General features: G+C 42.7%; 1 protein-coding gene across 1 annotated transcript in view; it reads left to right on the top strand.

Annotated features, from left to right (window-relative positions):
• The first annotated feature begins 4,012 nt into the window (after nucleotides 1-4,012).
• The window catches only part of PRR5L (proline rich 5 like), a 30,252-nt gene continuing 13,000 nt past the window's right edge, over nucleotides 4,013-21,264 (top strand). Inside the window, exons 1-4 of the mRNA XM_010221389.2 lie at nucleotides 4,013-4,277; nucleotides 5,595-5,675; nucleotides 9,347-9,395; nucleotides 19,182-19,239. Coding sequence (XP_010219691.2) covers nucleotides 4,108-4,277; nucleotides 5,595-5,675; nucleotides 9,347-9,395; nucleotides 19,182-19,239 — 358 coding nt within the window. The 5' untranslated portion in view covers nucleotides 4,013-4,107. The remainder of the gene's footprint in view (nucleotides 4,278-5,594; nucleotides 5,676-9,346; nucleotides 9,396-19,181; nucleotides 19,240-21,264) is intronic.

The raw sequence follows: 21,264 nt of genomic DNA, 5'->3' as shown, positions 1-21,264 counted from the left end.
CGCAGCCAGCCAGACGGGGCCCGCAGGGCTGTGGGTCGTGTCCTGTATCCACCAACTGGTGTGCAATCCGCACTGGAGGCTTGTGGCACCGCATGGGATTCACCCATGAGACAGCAGGTCACGCACAGCTCAGCAGGATCGCGGCAGCAAACACTTCCCTTCTCCCAACTTGGTCCTGTCCTTGCGCACATGGGCACTGTCCGTGGTCTGAGATCCTTAATCATACCCTAACGAGAGAATTTCTGCCTGCAAAGTTTGCGAGCTCGTCTGGTTTTGTTGCTTGGATTTCAGAAACAAGTAACATTAATATGTGGTTGGAAAAAGCTGTTTTGTGAAAGCTGCAACTCAAGTCAGTCCTACTGATGAGATGGTCAGACCTGGTCTTGCACATTCCCAGTTACATCCTTGCCCTGAGCATGGGCTCAGAGATAGTCTCTTACATAAGAGCGTAAAGAATAAGTCATCTTCACACCCATATTGCTCTGAATGTGGGGGACTGCTAAGATGAGAAAATACCTGCACTTCCTCTTTCTTTTTGAGGGTTTGATCCAAAACAGTAAGATCAGTGGTTTGATTCCTATTGCTTTTGGTGGACTGTGGATTAAGCACTGAATTTTCCATGAGTGATATTTCTAAAGGTGGGAAGGCAGGAAAGGAAGAGGGTGTAAGTCAGAAAACTCCCATACCCAGAGACTTGGTTCCAGTTTTCTTTCCAAAACAGTTTTCGAGACTTTTGCTTTGAATGGCCTCTGAAATGTCTGAGACACATATTTGATCGGTGTTGTCCAGAAAGGAAATTTTTTAGTTACTGAATAAATCTTGATTTGTTTATCTTTTCTCCTTTGAAAAGCAAAATTTTCTTGGTTTGTATTTTTAAGCAAATGAGTGCTGGAAGAGTAACCAAATGTGTTGTAAATTCAAATTGTCGTAGCAGATGCAGTCTGTGTTTTTTTTTTAAATATAAACTAAGTTCATGCACATGCATATGCTGCTTGCCCACTTGTCAGTGTAGAAAGTGAGGGCCAGTCTGTATTCACAGTAACGGTTTATTTACTATTCCTGGTACTTAAGAGTCACAATTAGGTAAGACAGGAGAGATTTGTATCTTTGAATTGTGAAGAATTAGAAATCAGACTCTGGCTCTGCCTCTAAAATAGAAGATATTTTCTTAAATTCCTGATGAGAACCTAGAATAAAGTTTACCTGACAGTAAAACAGATTTGCAGACTGTAAGATTGTGGGAAAATGGGGGAAGAGGGAGTGCCTTATCTTCTCTGCACAGATGAGAACTTGTTATTAGCTGTCTGGGTGACTTTTACAGAGGCTAAGGAAAACAACGTGCATGTTTCCGTGAGGAAAAGCACTTAAGCATTTTCTTCTATGGAGAGGCATCCCGGAAATTTGCTATGGGGCCCTGCGTATCCCATAGTTCTGTTGCTGTGGCATGAGTCTCATTAATCCATAGATCAAACACGGAAAAAAACTTCATGATTGTCCTCTTTTGCCTCTTGCACAAAACAGGCCAAAAACTCCCTACACAGGCTTCAACGGTGTGTGAGGCAAGGCCCCAAAGATTTTGCCTCTTGTTTGTACTTCTGAATTTATGCTTTTAACTTTCAAGTAAACATAGCTCTGAATTGCAGAGATTTTTTATTTTTGAATTGAAATGCAACTTTATAAATACGAAGTGTGACTTTGCTAGGGCTATAGGAATATTTGAGGAATACATATTTGTGGGGTTTTAACATTTGTACTGCCTGGAATGCTCATAGGAGAGGGATTGTGGGCTAGCACAGACATCCTAACCACTGCTTTCTCAAACTGTTATATGTCTACACCTGATCTAAAGTAATTCTTATATTGCATTATAAAGTGCTAAAAATATATACTGCTTTTGCCGTACACAAAATTTAGAAATGGAAGTTTTACTGCAGCACTGGGAGAAGTGACCCTCTTTCAGCTCAGCACGCTGTCAGCTGTGGAACTTAAGAGATGACAAATATTGGCACATTTGCTTGTTTCACAGCAGAAACATTCTTTTAATTTATACTAATTCTTTGCCTCAAAACCACCTTTTGGTACGTTATGAGAGAAGTCTGCACTCAGCTCTCCAAGGTGCTGTAGCTTTTTTCTGCTGACAATTTCTAATGTGGTTAGAACTGCCGATACAGAAATCGCTGGCAGATTGCAAATGTGTGGGCAATGTAAAGTGAAACAAATGTTATTTCAAACTGCACACAGAAGGCAGTGCTGATTTGCTTATACTGTTTGTATTTACTGTTAATTTGTAGGAGTTAGGGCTTTAACTGGAACAGAGCAGTCACAGAATCTGTAGTGTGCTGCTCCTTCAAGTATTGCCTGTCAGAGCTCAGCTCCCCAGTGAAAGGTTGTTGCCAGCACCATAGGCAGCAAAGAGTTGTCAGGAAAAAAACTACGCTTGCAGCAGAGTGTTCCAGCTCCAGCCAAACCGTGTGTGTGTGTGTGTGCAGGGTAACAACTGTATTAATTTCTTGCTTAATGCAGAAAATGATAGCACCACTTGTGTCGGTGCCTAACAAATGCAGTCACTGGTGGTTATTTCCCTTTCAGATGTGTGAGAAGCCTGAAGGGCTGGGGCAGTCCCAACATATATCTTTTAAAGGGGGTGGGGAGCTGCTTTCTGTGCCCTTTTGCATCACAGATTGGGAAGCCTTAAAGTGAACCCATTTCTCTCTAGTCATAGTCCAGCTCATCTTTGCTTGCAATAAATCTCCCTCAACAGCAGGGCTTCTGTTTTATTGCTTTTAGCCCCAACTCAGTCCTTCTGCTGGTTTAGGTTCCCTCGGCACAGGGCCCGTGGTGTCTGGCAGAGCTTCCTTGTGCTTGGGTCAGGCTGTGACAAGCAGAAGTGGAGGCAGGATGGTGAGGTGAGCCCAGCTTGAAGCAGGGCCACTCAGGAGGAGGAAGGTTGTTCTCATCCTTGTAAAAGAGTTAATTACAGTTTGAGAGAGTGGGAAGCATTTCCTAAAGCTGAGAATTAGTTCAATTTAAAGCTCTGTGCAGATAGGCAGCATTTCTTTGGCTGATCATGTCTCTCTCCACCTCATTCTGAAGATGCGGTGGAGAAGAGAGGATTTTGCTTTACAACTATGTGCTCTTCAGTTACACAACTTCTTTGTTTATTTTTCTTTTCTTCTCTTTTCTCCCATGTCTCCATTCTCCAAACTGCCGACTACATCTATGGCGTGTGTTCCTATGAAGTGGGTAGACTTCGAAGTTCAGAAACATTGCCAGAATTCCTGTGGTTTTTATCCAAACCTATTCCAACTTCTGCTGTTACTGTGGTTTACTCAGGGCAGCATATTATTCTATATGAAGATGATCAGAGGGAAAAGCACAGGCATTTTATATTTAGTCAAGCAATTTCTTCTTGTTCTGTAGAGGGAAAAGGAAAAGTCCTGCTTACCTCAAGATATCTCCTTGCCAGATCTTTTTTTGCAGAAGCTCCTTATTACATCGTTGTTGTGATGGACTGATAGTGAGAACATTTTATTCCCTGTGCAACACTTCTCAAAATAAAGGCACTGTGTTCATCTCTTCATCTTTTGTCCTGTTGTTCATCTTTTGATGCTTTCTGCTTTCTGGTGAAGTAGTTTCTTTTTTCTCTCTCCAATTTCTCCCTCCATTTTATAAGTCTGAAGGGCTGACTATATTTAAAGGTATTTGTAAATATACCTCCAGGAGAAGCGTTTAGGTGCTTCTGTTCTCACACATCTGACAGATGAAGTGGAAAGAGAGACTGGGCTTGTTTTCCTGGCTGCACTGGAGATGGAATGGAAGAGTGTGAAGCTGATCAAGAAATCTTAAAGGTTTGCCCACATTTTTTGTTTGTGGGATAAGATATTTCTGTCTTCTTTTCTCCTTAGTTCACAGGATTGTTTCAATACTTAAATTGTTTTGAATACGAGTCCATGTTGCAACCTAAAATGACGGGGAGCTACTAGTCAGAGATTGACTCTTTACTTTTGCTGCAGGCTTCTGCAGAATTTGAAGACTTATTGATATCCTTGAGATTGACGCTTCAAGAGAAGAGGCTTTCTGCCGGCCTGCTCCAGTCAATCTGACTGTATGACTGGAGGGTTCACCCTGGCTCCATCCCTTGCTCTCCAGTTGTACAAGATGGGTTCGTTCAGAAGGCCCAGACCTCGTTTCATGAGCTCCCCGGTGCTCAGCGACTTGCCACGTTTCCAAGCAACCCGTCAGGCTTTGCAGCTGAGCTCCAACTCTGCGTGGAACAGGTGAGCAGGACCAGTTCAGCTGAGCACTGTCTGTGTGCAATGGCCAGATAAGGCCTGATCTTTGATACCTTGGACCATTTATGGCTAAGCTTATCTGTTTATGAGTATGAATGAATTTTGGCATGCCGAAGCTTTGCCCATATGGAAGACCTCCTGCAGAGATGACATATTTAGACCTAGTAGTGTTTAGCCTTCTTTGGGATTCAGAGAGACTGTCTTGAAATAAGTCAGAATTACTTTGTGTTAATAGTTACACCTCTTCAGTACTAGTTAAAGAAAACACATTGCTAGCCATGTAACAAAGGTTAATTTCTTAACGGAGCAACATGTTGTGAAACTTTTATCAAAATCAAGTTGCCTTGGCAACAAGAAGTTTGTGACTTCTACTAATGTTTCTTATTGATAGTCAAATCCTGTCTGCAGAAGATGTCATGCCACAATGAATACTGGAAAAATGACTTGTAGGATGACATGTGAAATACCCTGAATTGATTTAAAGGCTTGTTGCTGCTGAAAGTGGGTGTTCCCACCTTTCTTTCTTCTGCCTTGCACCAGCCCTTTGCTCTGCAGACTCCTATCTCTTGCGGACGTGGCTCAGCTTGCTAATGTCACACAAAAGTAGTCCAGTAGAAACATCATAAAGGTTTGTGCCAAGATAGTAAACTGAGATCAATGAAGCAAGTACTGTAACCAGCCCCTGGAAGGAGCATCTTATAGGAGCATGACGCAACTTCTTATTGGCTGCTGCAAGCTTTTACACCTGCTAAGCCCTCTTGTACTCTCAGTTTATGACTTCCTCTGTCAGAAGAGTATTAATTAGAATATCTTCCAACAGCACTTACCACATTTTGCAGACATTAACTGGGCTTAAAATTGTTTCTGACTAAGTGAGGCTTGCTGCTTTTTCCAGCGTAGCAAGGATCCTGTCAAATGCTGTAGGTAGTTTGGCTAGTCATGCTAACATCCTTGTAACAACTAGCTCTGGAGCACCTAGCAGAGACCAGCTAAAGAGCCACACTGAAGATATACTCCATGCAAGTGTATTCTTTGAGAACAGTGTCCCTACAACAGCTTTTCTTTGCTTGCTCTAGGCCTGGCTTAACATTGGCTCTGCTCTGTCTCCCTTGGGAGATTGTAGGTAAATAAGAGTGATGATTTCCAGGGGAGAAAAAGTGGAAGTATTTAAGTGCAATTAACCTCTCCACCCCCATTATAACCACTCAGTTTTTGGCAGCTACCTCACATTGCTCTCTGTGTTAAATCATCCTGGCAGGTGTTATTTATGGATGCTGTACTGTCTTACTTCTTTTTTGACAGTGTTCAAACAGCAGTGATAAATGTGTTCAAAGGTGGAGGCTTGCAGAACAATGAACTTTACACGCTCAATGAAAATATCAGGTAGGTTGCTGAACTGCATGAAAAAAGATTTTTTGTTGCTGACTTTTTGATGTTTGATTTTGCTCATTTTGTATAGAACAGCAGTTAGAGGACATTGGTGGGAAAAGAAGGGGTAGAAGCAAACTTAAGCACAGCTTTGCACTTTCAGGTTAATGTCACATTGAGTGCGATGAAACTAAAATCTTGGATAATGTTTCTCTGATTTATATGGATGTGTAACTTGCACATAAAAGGACAGGGAAAAGGACAGTATGTGTATTTACTTGTATTCAAAGGATTTTGTCCCCTCCTAGGGAATTTGCCCCTTTGGGCTATTTCAAAAAAAAACTTAATGTGGTGATTGTGGAGCAAGACCTGAAATTATAAACCCTGAAGATTAAAAAAAAAAAAAAAAAGAAATGTAGCAAACAGGTACTAATACTGCTGACAGTAATGTTTAGAAGTATCACTCTGTTTTTAGTCTTCTGTTTTTCTGTGGTTTCATTGTGATTATTTGGAAAGTTTGTTTGCAGTAAACAGGACTACAGAGGAGACAAAGAACAATTTATTCATGCCTTGGTTCCAAGAAGTACTAAGCAGAATGCTGACAGAGCTTATGGAGGCAATTTTTCCTCCGTCTCTCTTCCCTGTGGATTTGTATTCATTCATCTTGAATGTTGTCACATAGGTCTCAGCTTCCTCTTTTATATGGAGTTCCCTGCCCCAACCCTTGCTGCATTTCTGCTGTGGGCCAAGTTGTGGTTAAAGTTCAGCTGGTCAGCTGTTGAGCTTGAGCCCTTATTAAACAGCAGTCTAAATTATCCCCTTCCCTACTTTCAAAATGAATGCAACTTGCAGAGCATGAGACTCTCTCCTACTTGATCTAGACCCAAAGTGGAAGTCTTGTAGAACTCCTTTGGAAAGCAGAGGGAGGGCGGGCACTCGTGCTTCCACAGCATCTTAGTGCCTAAGCCAGGAGCTGTCAGGTTAGACATCAGTACTTGCAGTAGTTTAATCCCCAGTGAGGTGAAGAATATTGTATGTGAAAGAAAAAATGAATGTCTTAAGCCTTTGAAAATACCCTGGTCCACAGCCCTTTCCCAGACTTGGAGCCTGGATTTGGATTTTGTCACTCGTCTCTCAGGCTGTGGCTCCCTGCAGTGGCTGTAGCCTTCTTTCCCTCCTCTGTGCAAGTAGATGCTCCTTCCCACCCTGGCACATGGCATCGAGTGTTACTGCCTGTCCCTGCCGGCCCCTGCATGCCCCATGGCCCCTGTCTTCCCCCTCACCTGAGGAAGAGCTGCCGCTCATGGCTAGGCTGCCTTTGGAGGCACAAGCTGCCTGTTGTGAGCTGCTCTGGTCTCTTTGATACAGGGAGAGGGACGCATCACAGGGAGCATTAGAGCACTTGTAGTCTCACTCATGTGGGAGGTAATGCCAGCTTTTAACAGGCTCAAAGAAAGGTGTTTGGTTGCTGCAGCAGCAAGCTGTGCCCCAGGTAGCCATTCTCTCTACATTCTGGAGATGGGGAGGCAGCATGCCAGGCAGAGTGGCCTTGCTGGCTGGTCCTGATCCTGTGCTGGACCATGCTCTGTTCATGTTGGTTACTGAAATCAATCTAGTTGGTCAAGAGCTGTATGAAGAACAGGAAATTCTTTGTGAAATTTGTATGCTTTATGAGCAGTTCTCATGGTGGGAAGGGAAATACACCCTTCCAGATACAGGCACTCACAAGTAGCACTTGGAAGCACTCACCTTGAAATAATGATTAATGTTCCTACAGGTGCCCTGAGCACTGGTTACGTCTCAAATGTCATTCCCTAAATAGTCTACTTCAGCATTCAAGTAGCTCATTAACATCAGTCTGAGGCGCGGAGGACATGCATCTGCATGTATGCGCGTACACCACTTGCAGCTTCGCACCTGTGAATCCTGAGAAAGCTTCTAGCAGAATGTCAGTGCTGTGTGTACCAGGCAAATGGCTCCCTTGACACGTGGCAGAACGCCAGACCTGTGAGAAGGCCAGCTCTTGTGCACCATGAGATTGAGCTGGTGCATTTTTCTGGATTGTGTTTCTCCATTCAGATCATCGGTGGAAGTTAGCAAATGCAGTACCTTAAAAGAATTACAGATTCTGCACAGTGCCTAATTTGATGTGGTAATGCAGAAGAGTTTTAAATTAGGATAGTAACAACAAGACCAGGAGATGAACAGGTGGTAACATTTTACTTTGGATTGCTGCCACAAGATTTTCATCCTGCCATGATTTGATACCATCTTCTCACTGGGTGCCTCTTTTTTTTTTTTTTTCTTTCTGTTCTCAAAGTCAGATGTCACAGCAAGAAGAAATGTTAGAAATGTCACTGAAAAAATGGGGCTCCCAGGAAGCAAGAGGTGACCTGGCCACAACCATCAGGAGACCGTCAAGGTTCTCTCTGGAGTGAAAGCCTTCAGTTGAAAGGGTAGCTGGCCTGCTCCGTAGACTCAAATTCCCTCATGGATGTGTGAATTAATTGGCCATTCCCCTTAGGATGCAGCTGAAGCTAATGGAAATGCTTCTCAAAAACAGGTCCCCAAAGGCTCATGTTGGGTGGTCATAGGAAAAGAAATGCACTTTGAGGTGGACAGTGTAAAAATAAGCTCTATGAGATAAAGCATATTTCCATGTGAATAAATGTAGAAGTTTTACAAAATATTTAGAGAGGAAGGCTGTTCCCCAATCTACTTTCACCAAAGATTAGGGAAAAAATGGTGTACTCTGTTGGCAAGAACCCAGTCTGAGACTTGGATGTGTCTCTGACTCAAAAGGCATATTCAAACATTCATGCTTTTACTTCTCCTTGATAAAAAGCAAAACTCTCAAAGAGGAAAAATGCAGCACTTTGCAGTGGAAAGTATTAGACAGCTTTTAAATATGAAGCAGAATTACCAGCTCCAGTCACAGTCACTGGCAGCTGAAAGTGCAAATACTCAGAACATTTTCATTTAAATCAATCCTGATTTTTATATGAGAATTTTGAACTATAAATACATTGCAGAATTGAAAAAAAAAGTTATTGTAGCCTGTTTTAAAATCAGCAGTTACTAATCAGAAATATTTGATCAGTGGCTTCTGCCTGTATATAATCAACCTGCCTCTTGTTCAGTTTCTACAGTTGTTCTCTTGAGAAACGTGGGGGTTTTTTTGTTTGTTTGTTTTTGTTTTTTAATGTGGTAGTCACAGGGAAGCCACAGCTTCTGCTTGCATGTTTACCCTTGTACTCCTGTCTTATTTGACCACCTTCTACTTCCAAGAGAAAAGGAAGTACAGTGTTACAGATATACACTATTCACAGTGAAATGAAAGGCAGCTTTGTTTAAAGGAAAATCAGAACAGAAAAAAGAATTTCTAAATAAAGAAATCCATCTCTCTGTGAATGCAGGAGGTCAGCTTTTCTTGCTTGTTATAGAGGTATTGCTTATAGTTAAAATACTTCAGAGGACCTAACTCACTCCTTTGTAATTTGAGCACTGCCTCTGCTGGCATTAGTACAATGTATGCTTAGATGTAAACAGAGCATAGCTGTGGCTACAATGCAACATTCCTGTGTAGTTGTGTGCCTTGGGGTTGACTGGCAGCAAAGTGTAGATGTGCCTATGAAAAGTGACCAGCAATGGCTGTTTCTTCACGGATGTGTTCCCTCTGTCTGCAGACGGCTGCTGAAGAGTGAGCTCGGATCCTTCATCACAGATTACTTTCAGGTATTACATGATTTCTTTTTTTCTTTTGAGGTGTGTTCTCTGCAGCTTTTTAGTGTATAAAAACTTCTGTACCTCTTTTAACTAGCATGTAGCCTACCTGTGTTTCATTTTTGCTTTGTCTCAGAAGCTCATGGATGTATTGGATTGTTTTTTTATGTGGGTCATGTAGCTTTGCGAGTAATTATATTTAGGTGTGTTTATGCTAAAATAGGGTTAATGTTAAGTAGCAGCCTGCTAGAGTCAAGAAGGAATTCACTTCATGAACTTTTAAAAAAGATGGGGTACACGGTGTAGTTTTTTTTTTTCACCTTAATATTCTCCAGTAAATAGAATACTAAATGAGATTTTCTGAAACAGGAACCAGTGAAGGGCAAAGGGGAAGAAGAAAGATAACGTCTTTCTGTTTTGGGCAGGCAGAGAAGGAAGTCCCTATCAGCAGGAAATCAACCTGCTTACAGTTTGCCTTTTCTTCCCATAAGTACACTTGTAATCTGTGAAAAAAGTGAAAGATGAAGGATTAGGAAAGGCATAATCGATCACAAATATGGATAATTGTTATTGCCTTTTACTGATGCTCTCCAGACAGAGGTTGAAATATAACCACATGAAAGGGTGTGTTAGTTGATTTTGAGAGAATGTTGGTGGCTTTCAATATTCAAGTTGTTCACAGTAATGTTAATCTTTTTTTTTAAAAAAAAGGAAGAAAACGAGGGATTTTTGTGTTGTTGGTTTTATTCCTCTTGAGTAAGAGAGAGAGAGACAGAGGATATCAGTACTTCCGAAAGTGGCTGATGCTGCTGTCTGCTGTGCCAACAGTTTAGAAGAGGTGGAAAAAAAAGAGACTGCTGTCGTTTCCTATCAGTATTAGATTACATGAATTAAAAAAATTCCCCATGCTGTGCTATCAGGTGGAAACAAATCCCTTTCCTGGGGGCAGTTACGTTTCATTTCTTCAGCCCTATGTGTGCAAGTCATTTACGGGAAGGAAGCGGCAGGTTTTGCTTCAGGGCAGGCCAGTTCCTCGAATGTGCACGGAGCCTGGTGAAAGCAGGCGAGGAGACACCCAGCACGGGCTGCAGCTTGTCTGCCCTCAGTGCAAATCCATTACTGCTCCAACTCATTTGAAAACAGACAAATGAAACTTTGCAACTAAGTGTGCATGACAGCTTGAGATTTGGAAGGGCTTCATCAGGTATCCAGCAACCCCAGTGACAGACATGGTCTGGATAACGTAGAATATTTCCTGAGGCACCTTTGTGCATTTGGAAGGCTGAATAGTGCACGGAGTTGTGTGTGTTGCACAGGGATGTGAGGTGCTGACATATGACTGTTATCTGCTTTCAAAAATTCAGTGTGTACTGAAAGAGGCCTGGTTGGGTTCCAGCTCTGAATAAGATGCAGCTGCGCTGGGTCACGGGGCAGGATGAGCCGGAGACTCCTGGGGCTTGGATGGCTCAAGGCATTGTCTTTTGGATATGTTGTTCTCTTCCTCCAGACTGTAAACCTCAACCTTGTCCCAGTCCAGCTGGGGCTAGTGGCATTAGCTTATACTCCTTAGACCTCTCAGCAGGAGAGCTAGTGATTGAAGAGGCTGTTTAGACTGTAGTCTGCTCATTCCTGGATGCTGGACATCTAGACTGGGAATGCATCCCTATTAGTAAGTCTGAGCTTGTCCTGGGAGAGGAACTTTATCCCCAACACTGTTTTTTGCAAAAGGCAGGCCAAAAAATGTGTCCTCTCACCTTAATGGCAGAACTACATTGCTTCATTCAAAGGCCATAGTCACAAAGCATGTCCTTAGCACTGCCCTGTTGCGGGGGAACAGCAGACTCTGCTTCGTGGAGCTGGCAAGATAAGGGTCGGCAGGCTTCAATCTGTTTTTCTGTCAGGCTGTCTATTCTGTGTTATTCGCACTTGTACAAATAACTGAGCATGTATGCACTAGTTCCATTGCAGCTGCTGCTCTCCCACTAAAGTCACTGGTCGCTAAAATTTAACCTCAGGGCTTTTTTTTTTTTTTTTTTTTTTTTTTTTTTTTTTTTTTTGTAACTCAATGTTGAAAAAAGTCACTTGGCACCTATCAGACTTAGCCTGAAGTAAAACTCTTGATGCTGGCAAGCCATGAGACAAACAGTGCGAGATTAAGGCTATTGCAGGAAATCATTCTTTTTTCTTGCTGTGAGCTAAAATGCAGACATATTTCTGACACTAGATTGACAGCACACACCAGTTACTATTCCTTCCTGAAGGGCAAGAATCCTAGGGCAGTGGAAAGGGGAAACGGACTATTTATGTTGCGCAGAAGGACTGACAAAACTGTTTCATTTGTCTGTGGGTTCATGTCACTGCTGATGCAAGCTGATTTAAGGCTGTATAGCCGCCACCCAAGACCGTAGAGTTGAATCAGGATAAAATTTTGACTAAAAAATAACTTGGAAAAAAAATAAATAAGTGATCAGTCTGTTGAGCTATCTCATTTGGCTTGTGCTCAGCATGCATTATGCTCAGCACCTCTGACAAAGAGATGATGGCAGAGGGTCACCAGGGTATGGAGAAGAGTGGGACTGCATCTTTTGGCAGCAGCTTCCTCTTACGTCTGTCAAAGCCCATTGAGAAATTGTATCCTGAAAACCTGAGTACAAAAAATGCATCCTGAAAAATCCTTTGGATTGCAGTGCACTCTGAAAGACCTATTCTCAAGAGTAGGCAGGCAGCATTAAGTGCCCCAGCAACAATTGAAACAACTAACTGATTCATGTAACATTTGGATGTGATACATTGACTTAATCATTTTCCATTTCTTGTGCCATAGCATTTGTAATTGGGGGCACTCAATTGAAGTAATGTTGGGATTTGGAGGAAAGGGGTATGTTGGGCACTGGGACTTCCTGGGGGCAGCCTAGAATTTTCAGACAAGCTTCCTTCATCTTCATGCTTCATGGTTGTGAACAAAATTTTTGAAATATAAAACCAATAAACATTGAAAAGATGCAGTGTCTTCCTGATCCTGCCTGATCCTGATCCTGCCAAAGGCTTGACAAGGATGAAATGTTTCTTTTCACTCTTGCGGGGCTTGTTAATTCTGAAACTCACAGAGGAGAATGGCAGCACTGGCATTTCACATGTGATCATTTTAGCAGTACTGTCTAGTTTATGTATATTAACTGCAACTGGTCTTCTCCTGAAGTACAGAGACCAAACTCCATATCTAGGTACTGTACCATCTACCAGCACTCATGGGTTGCAAATGCAGAAGCTCTGTTGCTGAGTTAATACCTCACCAACCTGAAGACTGTTGACTACAATGTCAGGATTGGCAGCTGAAGGATGGTGAGTTGATTGTATTGCTCATTTAATTCAATGAGAGCTTTGATATCCTAAAAAGAGAAGTGAAGCTATTACATAATTTCCAGTCTGTTGTTGTAGAGATCATAGAAGTCAAGAAGTCTTGACTCAAAATCGGGCCCATTTTTCTGTTTATAGGCAAAACCATATAAACCACAGTCTGCAATGAGACGCACGAGGTATCAAGCAAAGCTAAAACGAAAGACTATAATGAATATTTGCAAAAGTAAGCAGTACCACTAACAGCGCATACCCTGTCACAAGCCAAATGTATTTTCTTTGCCCTCCCTTTGGAGCTGTCAGAAATGAGCCCTGGTGCCCCACACTGCAGTCAGGCTCTGCTGTGTAGAGAGTCCCTTTTGCCATAGGTTGGCCTCCTGGGTGACAGCTGAGCTTGGGGACAAACACGTACTCATCCCTCTGCTGCAACCATGTAGAGCTTTCTGCCTAAAAAGGGATGCAGGGACTGCTGCATCCCTTTGCAGCACTCTAACCTGACCAATGTCTCCATGCTCTTCTCCTTTGAAAGTCTGCTTTGTAGAGCGTTGCTGGCAGCAGAAAAATGTTGTGTGTCTCTCTCCTGCTCAGTCAAACAGAAAACTGGAGTGTGTGACATTTCTTTCATTGGCCCCAGGTCTCTATTTTTGCCTCTTTCATAATGAGGCAAGGGAATGGTTGTTTAGGTATTGAAATGTTAGTGCTACTTGATAAAGACATCGCCAGCTCTTATGTGACAAAGTGCGGTCTCATGCTGGCTGCCAGTGGCTGGAGCAATTTGGCTGCTAGTGAAAGGGAAAGAACTGAGACTTGGGCGATTTGCAGAGCGCAGCCATATGTCTGCCACAGGCTTTTGGGTCGAGCTGCTCTTTGTTATTGCAGTGATCTTCCAGCTGGCTGGGAACCCCTGTTCCCGCAGGTCCACCAATTATTTCTGCTTGGTCTGGCCCTTTCTAGCACGGGCCTTTTGCGGAGCAGCTCCAGGGGCTCCATAGCAACTGCCCAGCCTTGCCATGGCGGAGGGGCCCAGGGCAGCTCTGCTCTGCGCACATGGGCCCCGTGCAGGGCCTGATCCCCGCGGGCGCTGCTGGCAGAAATCCCTGCGTGTCTGCTCTGTACATGTGTGAGTCACTGCAAGCTGTGGCTGGTTGTTCCCACGCAAGGCTTGCTGTGAGACTGCGTGCCAGGCAGCCATGAGCCAGGTCTCTCACCTGGCGCTCGGGCTCATCACGGAGAAGCTGTGTGGGCCCGTGGGTCTCACTTGCTGTGGCTGCTGCCTGCCTGTGCTCTAGGCTGGAGTTAGGCTCGCTGGTCTGCTCTCCTTACTCGCACTGCAGCACTTTCTCCTGAGGTGGGATTCCCTTTCTAGTTGTATTTTGAACAAGGCTGACTAAAAGAGTCGTATTAGGATATTATTTCTGTTTTTATATATGCTTTATATATGTTTTGTGTGTAGGATCAAAATGATCTCCCTGTTTCTATCCTTGCTTTCTCCTCTTCCTAGAAAAAGAAATCCCCAATATTTTTGAACAAGATGAAAACTAGAGCACATACAGGCTTACATTTTTAAAACTCTGTCATAAAGGAGGGAGGGTTTGTGTGCAACTGGAAATATCTTGCTAGAAAATACCTGCAAATAAGTTTGGGTGATTTTTTTTTTCTTTCAAATTAACTTGAGATCTTCCCCCCGCCACCCACCAAAAAAAAGAAAATAACAGTGACTCTGCGCTCCTTCTAGAACCCGTGCAGTGTCAGTTTAGCACCAGCATTCAATGTTTTGGTTTCTGGGGTGTGAGGGGAATGGCATTTAAGAAATGGTGAACTTTTGCAATAAATTCTTCTTTTTTTTTATCCAGGAAAATGGGGACAATTATTCTGAGTTTTCTCTGGAACAGTTGACTTCCCTTCTGAGTTTGTTTCTCACTGACAAATTAGTATTGATTTTTTTTTTTTAATTTTAATGTGGCTCTTTATAGGCATGCTGGCTATGTTCAGTCTGGAGAAGTGAAAGGAAAAGATAAGTTGGTTGTAGTTAAGTGGCCAAACTTGTCAACTTTTCTTTCTCCCAAGTGTAGTTACTTGTTGGGAAGCAGTAATTTTATTTTTGGTTAGTGAGAGGACTCCCTTGTGCCTTGCTGAACTCCCGAGCCATGACTTGTAGATAAGATGTGAAATTTCTCATGATGGCAGACGATTCCTTGCTGTTCTGTTGTCTGGAATGGCTCAGTTGTTGTCAGGAATGGCTCAGTTACTCTTCACCACCCTCTTGATTGAATGTACCACCCGCAGCAGGTCAAGTCACGTTGGGATAACCGCCCCTTGGAAGTCCTTGCTAGCTCTGCCAAGAAGCCACCACCACGTGCAGCACCTCCTGGCTCGTGCACCTCTGGCAAGATAACTGGGCTAACACGAGCCCTTCGTGTTTGGTCCACAGACCTCCCAGTCACTGCTGCTGATACTGCTGGGCACAGCTGGGAGCGCTCCCAGGAAGGGCGCCATGGGGAAGCTGGGGGTGCCACGTCATCCTGCCACCCTGGTGCAGCTGGAGCTGAGAGAGGTGCTTTCTCCAGGCCCAGCTTTAATGCTGTGACAGCCTCCCCCTTCGGTCTTTGCACTGCAGAGACCCTCTGAATTCATCCTCTGGCTATAGACATTGAAAAATCTTATCTCAGTTCCTCAGGAGGGGAAGGGAATATGTCTGTGCTGGGTCAAAGAGGGAGTTACCTGTAAACTCTCTGCATTTTACAGCATGGCTGTCAGAATATATATATTATTTTAACTCCCTATTATTTCAGTACAGTTTGCTGAAAAAGAATAGTGAGCACATGTAGCTTGTGTAACAGCAAGGATCTCTCTGCTGCACAATGAATCTTTGCTTTTTCCCATTGAGGGAAAAAATAGAAAATGATTATTCTAAAGTTTTGAATCCTGGCTTCTGAAACTTTGAAAACTTACTAAAACTTACTCTCTCTTGTCTGTTCTTATTCAGGGTATGCCTGAAACAGCCACTGTGGTTTTCCGTACATGCTAAGAATATGGGGCTTTCGACCTGCAGTATTTCACAATATCACTATTATCTCTTCAGATTTATCAACTGCATTTACTTGTGGGGGTTAACTCAGACTTGTGTTTCTTTGTAGCCCGTATTTCATGGTAGAGAGAGCAACAACAGGTTTGTGGCACCCATAGTGAGACTATAGCAGCCAGGGGGTATCCTAGCAGCAGGGTTAGGACCCCGCTGCAGGAATCCAGGAAAACCTGCTTTGGGAAGGGCAGGGGAATAAACACACAGTTAGGCTGTGATTGCAAAGAGACAGAAGGCAGCAGCTGAACTTTTTCACATAAATGTGTTCTTCAAGCTCATTTAGCATGATCTGTTATCTAGTCCTGCTTGTAGATATAATATTTATTTTTCCTCTTGGCTGTGTCCTTCTGTGTGGCCTATGGCAGTCAAGGATAAAGCAGTAATAAGACGTGCAAGGTAGACAAGGTCTGATGCAAACTCCCACTGTGGCTGCATTGGGTTGTATTGATTTGTCAGCAAGTAGCATAGGATTTTTTAAAGGCAAACATACTTGACTTGCTTGATAGAAGGGGGTGATGTTTGCATTGAATCTATGTCTAAGCTGGCGTCTTTAACAGAAAAGACAGATAAGTGAAATTTCCGGACACATTCCAAGGTAGGAAGAAGTGAAATTAAGTGGAGTTGTTGATGCGAAGTGTCTCTCTTTCCCTAGAAAAAGTGAAAATTAGAGGGGATAACTGAAACATCTGCAGCAGCTACATGCTTATGGAACTGAACCTTTTTAAGAAAACTTAAGAATGAGAATTTATTTAGCATATGGAATTACCGATGGATGCATTCATTACAGCAGTATAAATTCTTCAGGATAATGATAAATATATCTAGTTTTTAATACATCGAACTGTGCTGCACACTGAGGAATGTAAATTCATATTATGTTTGCTGATACAACTTTAACATAGAAAAGATCTCAGAAGGAAAAAAATTAATAATGCTAACTGAAAAATTGTATCCCCGCTACTGAGAAAGAGTATGTAAATTGGAACCTAATGTGCTAGTACAGATAGAGAAGGCTTCATATTTCTTGAGGGAAACAGAAGAAAATGAGTGTGACATCTTCATTAATTCGTATGTATATTTTAAATTATAGAATAGTTTAAAATGACACAGTGTTAAAAATGAGCCATAAATTTGTGCTGCAGTATATGAAAACTGTGAGCACTAAGTGCTGATGGAAAAACAAAGAATTGAAATATTTTATTAATAAAAGAAAGCATACAGAAGGATTAAAGTGTAGCATCCCCACATTCATTATCTTATTGTTCAAATAGAAAAAATATTTAAAATGTAAGTGGATTTGAATTTTGTTTTTTTCTCATATTTCTTTTCTACTCCAGATATCTTCTCCCTTCTCCTTTTTCATATTTTCACTTCTTTCCTTGAAAATGTTTTAGGTTTTTTTTTTTAAGCCAGAACCTAACAAGTTGTAGTCATTTATTTCTGCTGAGCAAATCTAAAATATGAATGTAGATCTAGACAGCTTGATGTCTCTCTCCAGAACTCGTATTTCTACAATAGAAAATTTGTAATCACTTTCCACTGGTTGATGACAGTGTTTGGAAACACTGCAAATTTTTTGGTCACGTGAATGGACTTATCCTACTGTTGCTCATTGCTGTTGCCATTGCCTAGATGAAAAGTGTCTCCCAGCCAAGTTCTCAGCGTAGCTCACCCCTTCCTTTGGCAGTCCCCTCTCACTCCTACTCCAGCAGCAGTGGCTCTCAAGCCTAACGCTAACCCCAACGCTAGCCTAACCACAAAGCCCCCCATCCATTTCCCAGTTGAAAAATTTCTGTCTCACAAGTTCCCTTTGCTCCCTGCACTTACCTTTGGTAACTCCTGATCATGCTGGTGAAGATGAATAAGTCATAAAACAGACTTCTGCAGGAGAAAAAAAAAGAAAAACATAATGTTGAGGGAAAATCCAGAGTCCAAAAAATGCAGAAAGTGGACTTTTTCAGGAGAAATCTGTGACTTTTCAGGTACAACTGAGTGAGCTGTTGTGAGTGGGCAGGTAGGACCTTTGAGTAGCAGGTCTTTCTCCTGCGCTGGAGAATGAAGTTCAAGTGAAGTATATCACAAAGCAACATTTGTTTTCCTTTTTAAAATCCCTCCAAGAACAGCACAGCTTAGCATCTCTTGTCCTCAAGAGGATGCTTGAAAGAGGAGCTGCTCCCTGCTTGGGCTGGCTCATGCTGGTACCTCTTTTCTTGTATCACAAATGAGCCAGTTTTCCTGCTACATGGCTACAGCAGGAGGCAGAGCACAGGGGCAGGTTTGTGGCTGGCAGCTCGTCGGAGACTGTGTTGGAGCAGCAGCCTACTGTAAAGGCAGTGTTCACTGGGAGCCATTGCCTTCCTTCTCAGCTGATGGAGGGGTTGAAAGGTACAACTTTGGCACAGTTATCCATTAAAAACAAATGCTGTGAGGATACACAAGAGGCCTCTGACTATTGTGTCATATGTTGATGTTGAAACCTTTCATAGGACAGAAGCTTTACTTGCTGTCAGTATGATCTGTGTGGTAGAAGCAGACCTGGTAATATTGCATTACCATTTTGAAGCTCCTTTTTCTGATAGTCTCAAAGCTTTTTAGAATGACAGACTTTCATAGTGCTCTTGGGAGAAGAAAAAGGTAAGTATTATAAACACTCCTTTTACATTTGGAAAAACAGAAGCAGAAAGCCTACAGGTCAGATATCGGATACTTAGATGTCCAGAATTGCCAATATCTTGGTTGGTCTAGTCTGTCATAATTAAGATTATTCAGAAAGGCTGTAGCTGCTGCCTCTTTCTCTTGTAGTTTGCGATTACACACTGAGATAATTCAGTTGGTTAATTTAGGAAAAAAAATGGCCTGATAGATGGACAATATTTTGTTCCTGCGTTAGGGAGATAAATTGATTTATTGTGCAGTCAGGCAAGCACCACACTAGTGCAAAGGAAGAGCAGAGTGGGATGTTCTGATAATATTTAGCTGTTTGATCGCCTCTACCATATTGCTGAAGTGTGGCTTATATGGCTGGAGTTTTAGGTTAAAAAAAATTGTATTTTCTTAACTCCCTCCCTGTGACCAGGAGAAGTTTATTCCATATGGTGAAAAACAGTTCTGGGAAGTGCTTCAGGTATCTAATGTGCCCTCTGTGTTCTCATTTCAGATCAGATCAAAGAGTGTTAGTGAAATGTGCAAAACTCACAGTGAGGCCTGGTCTGATGGCAGCACTGTGAGCAACTGTGACATGACTAATCTTTGGATGCCTGCTTGTAAAGAGAATAACATCAGAAGAAAACCTCATATTCTCCCATGTTTATTTTACGTCTTGGAAAAGGCAAATGCATGTCTCTCTTCTTTCTTGGCAGAACCAACTCCTTGCGAAGGGCTTGCTGTTTATAGAGGAGAAGGTTAAGCTGTGTGAAGGCAAGTATAGTAAGAAACCCACTTTGGAATGGGGTCCTGGAGGGCCCTTTTGAGTCATGCTTTGATGTTTGGCCAGATGAGGTGATTCACATGGCTGGAAAACATACAGACCTTTCTGCTCTATTTAGACAACTTGGCATCCATGAGGTAATTTTTTGGTGCTGTCTTAGAGCTCTTGGGAGCCAGGTTGCAATACAACCTGGTACTGCCCAAGGGATGGTGGCCTGTTTTAACAGCAGCAGAGTGGGAACATTCCCACCAGCTGTAAGTTCACTGCGAGAACAGGAGTCTTGTATGGACACTCAACATGGGTTCAAAACAGTTCTAGGTTTGACACAAATCCTGTTTTGAAACTCTGCTGAGAGCCTTCTGCTTTTTACTTCTCAAGGTGATTTGCAGGTCTGTAGTCTGACTCTTGGGAGTCTTGTAAGCATGACTGGCTACAACGATACTCTGTTATTGTGCTTTTGAGAACTGAGCTGGCAGGTTTTGTAAAAATGTAAAGAAGAAACATTCCCTTTGATGAGAATGAAACCCTTCAGGAAATAAGTTGATTACACATGAAGTTCTGCTCAGAGCACTGGGATACAGATACTTGCTATCAAAAGAGCCTGCGAAGGAAGGCTAGTTTGAGGCAGTGACTCTCAGGGTTTGATGTGTGGGACTTAGCTATGTTTATTAACAGTTTGCTCAAGCAGAGAGAGTTGTGTAGAGTACATGTCTATGCAAAACTAGGCTGCCATTTGATTTGACCCATTTTTGTGGCCTGTAGGGAAGATGCCTCACTAATCAACAGGCCGCTGTATCTGAGTCATTCAATGGCAATAGACGCTTCTAATCCAGCCTCACAGTGGGTGCTGGATTCCTCTGCACCACGCAGACGCTCTGCACTTTTCCCGAAGAGGCCGTGCGCCCAGCAGCCCGGGGCAGGTGGGCACTTGAAGGAGCTGTCCTGTACACCAGCCTCCTGCTGCAAGGGGACAGCCTCACGAGGACTTGCAGGGCGCTTCTTTGCCACGATGCCTGTAAGGGAGAAACGAGAGTGATTTACACCGCAGATTTACATTAGCCTGAACACGGGTGTCCACCGGCCTCTGGCAGCTCTTCAGAACAAGTACCAAGCAGCTTATCTTCGATTTCGTTTTCTGTTATTTGTGTTCATATAAAACCATTCCAATATTTCTGAGAATTATGAAAATTAAGTTCCAATTTGTAATAAGGTGGGAGCTGCCTGGAAGTAGCTTGCTCCTGCTCAAAGAGTTTGGGAAAGATAAAGTTTCCCAGGCAGACGGCAAAACCCCTACTTCTGCTTTTTTTGACCCTAATTTGAAGCAGGCCTGGAGCCACTTTGCCCATCTAGACTGTCACCTGTGCTGTAAATGACTCATGGGCTCTTTCCCCCTAGCTTCCTTTTATAATGTGTAGCCTCATTCCAGGTCTTGTGGTCACAGCAACAGAATTTCTTCTAGGTGCTTTTCAGTTAGCTTTGCCTTCCTGTAAGAGAGCTGCTATTGCAATATTCAAAGAGAGAATAAAGTTCTTACTGCAGGGCATGGCAATGTTTTGCTGTGTCTGTTTTTCAAATCACAGGCTTTTATTTTAATGTCATTTTTCTTGATGCAGTCTGCCAGAATCTCTTTCAACGCCTGCAGGAGATAAGATTTCTTGAAGAAACAAACTATTCCTCCTTCTCTTTCAGAAGGAAGAGTAATTTATGATTAAGAAGTGATATAGCTGGTATTTCATTTTAGTTCTACACACCAAACTGTTAGAGTTCTAGGGAGGAAATAGAATAGGGAGACGTTCAAAAATCAATTTGTCTGTTTCCTGTTTTCTTTTTCATCTAATGCCAGTTTCTGGTAATGGGTAGCTGTGATGAGGGTGTTGGGTAGGTGCTTGTGTGTTTGCAGTCCCAATTTTGAAGCCAGCACAGTCTCTGATATAGTAAGCTCTCCCACTCAGCCCTCTTGTGATCCTGGGGTCTCTAATCAAAAGGAAACATTTGCTGAATCTGGCTCTATTGGT

This window comes from Tinamus guttatus, unplaced genomic scaffold (genome assembly GCF_059628265.1).
Source record: "Tinamus guttatus ecotype Peru unplaced genomic scaffold, ASM5962826v1 Tinamus_guttatus_pri_ptg000240l, whole genome shotgun sequence".
NCBI classification, from domain to species: domain Eukaryota; kingdom Metazoa; phylum Chordata; class Aves; order Tinamiformes; family Tinamidae; genus Tinamus; species Tinamus guttatus.
Note: the sequence above shows the minus strand (reverse complement) of the source record. Positions and strands in the feature narration are given on the sequence as shown.